This window comes from Elephantulus edwardii, unplaced genomic scaffold, assembly GCF_000299155.1.
Source record: "Elephantulus edwardii isolate Elephantulus edwardi_28Jun2011 unplaced genomic scaffold, EleEdw1.0 scaffold00004, whole genome shotgun sequence".
Classification (NCBI taxonomy): Eukaryota; Metazoa; Chordata; class Mammalia; order Macroscelidea; family Macroscelididae; genus Elephantulus; species Elephantulus edwardii.
In genome coordinates, this window is record NW_006399754.1 from 2,573,441 (window position 1) to 2,579,291 (window position 5,851).

At 45.7% G+C, this 5,851-nt stretch overlaps 1 protein-coding gene across 1 annotated transcript; it reads left to right on the forward strand.

Moving 5' to 3' along the window:
* Positions 1 to 779: 779 nt before the first annotated feature.
* ARL11 (ADP-ribosylation factor-like 11) lies at positions 780 to 1,352 on the forward strand. Its single transcript, XM_006879599.1, has one exon. The coding sequence runs from the start codon at positions 780 to 782 to the stop codon at positions 1,350 to 1,352; it is 573 nt and encodes a 190-aa protein (XP_006879661.1).
* The last annotated feature ends 4,499 nt before the right edge of the window (positions 1,353 to 5,851 follow it).

Below are 5,851 nucleotides of genomic sequence, written 5' to 3' on the forward strand. Positions count from 1 at the left end.
ACAAGAGTAATTGTATACAGCCACTCTCTACAGGACAAGGTGCTGGTCTAGTGAAGGGCTCCACAGATGGAAAAGGAGCTGAACTGACAATCCTTTCACTTGTGCATTGAATCTAAGACACCTCCCGTTCTGGAGTCCAGGTTTACAGGAAGAACTTAGAGGCGAGACATCATAAACTAACAAGGATTAAAGATATCTTTCTGTCCTTTCTACTGGACCAGGTATGGCTAACTAAAACTTCCATTTCCTCCCCATGTTGTTGTTCAGTGTCGAGTCGTAGGTGACTAATAGCGACCCTATGAACGAAAGTCCTCAACACTTGCGTGACTTTCATCCTCTCTCCAGGTTCATAGGGTTTCTGGAGGCAAGCTATTTATGGAAGTGGATGCCACTCCTGCTTCCAAGCTTGTTTCAACCAGGGAGTGCCACCAAACACTGTCCACCATGGGGAACCGTTAATGCATTTGACACATCAGTGTCACAGTGTTCAGCTTCACAGCGACCACAAGTTACCTCTCCATAGTTTGTATGTTATAAGAGCTTCTACTCTCTTCTCTGAGGCCCCTAGAGCTAGGTCAGTTGACGGTGCATCTTCATCTTCTTACTAGCTTGTCCTCTTGAAGCCCAGATCTGAGCTAAAGCTGCCGTTGTAAAGGGCCATTCCTCTTAGGAAGTACAGGCTCTTCCAGGTTCCTGTGCGGATATGGGGTTTTGTGTTCCTTCAGAAATGGCTGATGTAAGCCCCTGGTCTTTCTCCCTAGGAGTTAGCAGCGGCCTCCATGGGCTCAGTGAACTCCAGAGGTGACAGAACAGAAGCTCAGGTGGTGATAATGGGCCTTGACTCAGCAGGCAAGACCACGCTCCTGTACAAACTGAAGGGCTTCAAGGTGGTGGAGACCCTGCCCACTGTTGGCTTCAACGTGGAACCTCTCGAAGCTCCTGGCCACCTGTCTCTGACGCTCTGGGATGTGGGAGGACAGACCAAACTGAGGGCCAGCTGGAAGGACTATTTGGAAGGCACGGATATGCTCGTGTATGTACTGGACAGCACAGACGAAGCCCGGCTGCCCGAAGCAGTGGCTGAGCTCAGAGAAGTCCTGGACAACCCCAACATGGTCAACATCCCTTTCCTGGTGCTGGCCAACAAGCAGGAGGCGCCTGATGCCCTCCCGCTGCCGGAGATCAGGGGCAGGCTGGGCCTGGAGATGTTCCAGGACCGCCCTTGGGAGCTCCGAGGCTGCAGCGCCCTCACGGGGGAGGGGCTGCAGGAAGCCCTCCAGAGCCTGCAGAACCTCCTGAAGGCCCACAGCCCCCCGAGTGCTGAGGATGGGAGAGCAGGAAGTCCTGACTGACCTCTCACAGCTTGGTTTGCTCCTAAGAATGGGGGAACCCACACATCCAGGAGACACTGAAACTTAGCTTATCAGTGAAGAACTCCTTCTGTTCTTGGGCGGGAGATTTCCCTCTCAGGATTTCTTCTCTCTGGCGTTTACATTGTGAGCTCTGGTGGCTCTAGTTTGTAGGGTTGCTCTACTGACCCAAAGACCCTCTCTGGTGATTTGACTTCAGCAGTGGTTCTCTGGAGAAAAATGGTGATTTCCTCCCATACCTCGGAATTAACAGCCTAGGAAACTCAATGGAGAATCAGCTTAGTTTCTACTTGACAGCAGAGAGAGAGGGGTATTTATGGAGGAAATCAACTACTCTTCAAAAACAAAAGGTTTTCAAAAACAAAAGGTGTGTATCATTTCATAACTCATTACCACGTGTGAACAGAGTGATTCTAATAATAGAGCAATTTACTGTCTGTCTCTTGTACTTTGGACATGTTCTCAGGAGGGACTAGATGCTGAAGGAGGAGAAGTCTTGGTAAAACAGAGTCAGGGAGAAAAAAGGGAAACGCTCCACACCATGAACTGACAGAGCAGCTACAACAATGGGCTCAGACAGCCATGGCTGTGAGGACCGTGGCTGTGACAGTTCAGGACTTGGAAATGGTCTGTTCTTTTGTTCACGGGGACCCAGTGCATTGGTTCTGACCCCATAGCAGCTCATACCGAATGATTCCAAAATAACTAAGACTTAAATGCTCAGGGGGGAAGAGGTCTCAAAATCAGATCGGAATGCCATCCAGATGTGGTCACAGTTCTGAGAGGTTTTTCCTGATACCCTCTGGGTGGGCGTCACCATCTCTGAGTCATGACCACATTCAGACGTGGGCAGGAGCAGCTGCTGCCCCAGAGCCTGAGGGCTAGGGGAGGACTGGGAGCTGAGCACTGGGCAAGGAGCAGGGAGCACTGGGAGCTGAGCGCTGGGCAAGAGGTGGGGAGTACTGGGAGCTGAGCGCTGGGCAAGGAGCTGGAAGCAAGGCTTCCAAACAGACCCTTTTCCTCAGGTCCCCTCCACCTGTCTCCTTTTTGCCATCTGGTTGGTCTTTTTTTATGTATTTGTTTTAAACTTCAATTTTTTCCCCCCTTTCTTCTTCTCTTTTCTCCTTCTTGTAGCATCTTCTCATAAAGAGCAGATATATCAGTTGTAAAGGCACTGAGCTTACACAGTCATGGAGATGGGAGGCATGTGTACCAGCAATGCCTTCTCCCTCAGATTTTTAAAAAGGAAAGCTGAGAATCATATTGCAGAAGGGTTTTTTGTAGGTGATTTTTACCTTGGGCCCATGAAATTATTTGCAAAATGCATACTCTGGGCCATTTTTCTAGGAAAAAGAGTCATAAGTTTTGTCAGATTTGCAAAGGCTGTTGTGACTCCCAAAAGTTACAGATCACTGATCTGATTCTATCCCTCACTCAGTCCAGGCATACTTCCCACCGTCTTCATTTGTTGGAGGGAGCTGACTTGATACCTCTTCAGATGTTGAACAGAAACAGCCAGCTTTAAATGTTGAGCTCTAAGTCTTGGATTAAAATCATACCCTTTTTAGTTCATGGTTGTGGTTCTTTCCTCTTCAGAGTAACACCTTTTCAATTGGACCATGATGCCCTTGGACCATCTAAGTTCTACCAGTCCCTCTTCCTATCTTCAGTTTAGACAGGCCCAGTTTTCCCACCACTTGTCACACAACATGTTTAAAGACTTTCTGTGCTAGTTTTGCTTGGTGCCACTAAGTTGATTCTGGCACACAGTGACCTTATATGTACGACAGAACGAAACACTGATTGGCCCTAGGTCATCCTCAGACTCACTGCCGGCCTTGACCCCATGGTTGCAGCCACAACAATGGATGCGTTGATCCATCTCATCGATGGCTTTCTTTTCCATTACTTTACCAAACATGATGTCCTTCTCCGAGGACTCCCCTTTCTGATAAGAGGCCCAAAGTATGTGAGACAAAGTCTCACCATCCTCCTTTCCAAGGAGAATTCGGGCTGTACTTCTTACAAAACAGATTTGCTCATTCTTCTGGTACTCAGTGGTCTTTGCTAGCATCATAATTCATATGTCAGACCCAAATCCACTGCCATGGATTGGTTACCTAGAAGCCCTCCGTTGGGTTTCTGAGGCTGGTAAATTTGAGCCACCAGTCTTTCAGAGAGCAGTGGAAGGTGTAATGTACAACACCAAAAGGGATTCTAGGAGAGCCAGCTATTGTTAGGTGCCACTGAATTGGTTTTGATTCATAGAGACCCCATAAACAGGTTGAACCTTGCCCTACCCCGAGCCGCCTCAACTATCTCTGATACACTCGATCGAGCCCATTGTTACAGTTACGGTGTCAAACTGTCTCACTGAGAGCTTTCAGGGGAGCAATGCAATCTCAGAACCTGCACAGAAAACCAGAGATCTTGCCTAGGCTTGCCCTTAATTATTTACCCAACCTAGTCAAATGTTATCTAGCTTAAGTTCAAGATTGAGTCTTGAAGGGAGCTCTGGTGGCCTACTGGCAAGAAACTGCACTGCAATCCCAGAGGTATGCGTTCAAATCCACCAGATGCTCTGCTGGAAAAGGAGGGACAATTTTCTCCTGTACCAGTCAGATCTGATTTGATGGTACATGTGCAAAAAATAATAAAGTGAAAAATAAAAAAGAAAAAAGAAGAAGATTGAGTCTTGGTGACTGTAACTCAGGGCCCCAGTTATTGTCATGTACCAACCAGTCGGATAAATAAATAAATAGACCAATAAATAGTTGACCCTCCAGCAGGTTTTCAGGGGCAGCAAATCACATAGGAGGAGATGGCCCATTTTTCTTCCATAGAGCAGCTGGTGGATTCAAACCACATGCCTTTAGGTTAGCAGCAAAGCTCCTTACCACTAGGCCACCAGGGTTTTATATCGGGATTGAGTAGTCATGAGTAATACCCAGGCCAACATGTAGCCAGGTGGTTGAAATCCCAGAATATATCCTGTGTTTTATTGTTTTTACTATTTTTTTTAATTGATAATTGAGTGGAAGTTTATGAAGTAAATTTACTTTCCATTCAGTCACACACATTTCATTTTATTATGTTAATTACAACCATATAGTTGTTTTTCCCCCTGTAATTCTCATTTGTACTATGCTTTCTCTGCTATACTTTCCCACCTTCTGGGCAAATGTAGTCAGATTTGACTTCTTTTGACCTTATGCAATTGCTTTTTTTAAGTAATGAAGGCCTTCCTGGTGGTGGTGCTCACCTCATACTTCTGTTCACTGTTGGCCTGAAAGCTGAGCCCCTGGGTGGGTTCTGTTCCGGATTTGAAGTATGACTAAGAGCCATAGTCTTTAGTGTTCCACTAGTGCCTGTCAGCTCGACAAGCCTGGGCTTTTTTGGTGTGTTGAGTTTTCATAGCCCCTCTCCCCCAACACACACACACTCCATCCAGGATCTTCTATTACGCCCTCATTTCAAGTGGTCTCTTTGGGCAGGTTATAATGGGGCATCTTCTAGTTCTTCTGGTCTCATGATCATAGAAGTTGAGGCATGTAGGCCATTAATTAATCCTTTGGACTAATTATTTCAAGATATCTTTGCTTTTCTTTGTTCTGGAGAGAGAGTGACCAGTAGTTGACCTTAGATGGCGGCCCCCAAGCTCTTAAGACTGCAGACGCTACTCAGCAAAGCAGGATGTAGATCATTGTCTTTGGGACTATATTATGCTAATTGACCTTAATGTCTCCCAAGCCTGTAAGCTTTTTAATCTGCAACTGTGTACGCATTCTAGAGATGGTCTTTTGCTGCTTCTGTAGTTCTGTCTGCAACAGTAATGGATTGTTAACTGCTACCAGTCATTATCTGGTGGTGATTTATCATCAAATTATATAAAAGAAAGCCAGGCCGTGCTTCATGGAACACCTTCAGCACCATACTCATGGTTTCTCTCATTCCAGATGACTTGTCTTTGTTCATTTATGTCTTAATGAATTAAAAATCAACTGTAATGAATACATTTTATAAGTATGTGTGCAGTAGGCTTGGAGTGCCTTTTTTACCTGGAACAGTTCAAAGAACAGGCCTCATGGAGCTTTGGAAAGGGGTGGCATCTGTTTATGGAAAACTTCATCGGATTCTCACAGTTCTACAAAGCAAATACCATTCTCATTTTATTTCATTATAAGCTATTAGTCAGCTATGGAGCAAAGTACGTGGAATTTGAAACCCGTTATGTCTGGCTCCAACACCTGCATTCATACACCACAGCATGTATTTATGGGGAAGTGTGAGAGGGCTGAAAGCTGTCAGAGAAGGAAAACAAATACAGAAAAGTAGTAAAATTATATCGGTCGAAGGTAGAAAGCTTGTGAGACCTAGAAAAACAAGGCAGGTCTATTCAGTTCCAGCTCACAGACTTAAGCTAGAGCAGATATTTAATCAGAGTCCCTGGGTTGTGGGAATGATTAAGAGTTGGACTACTG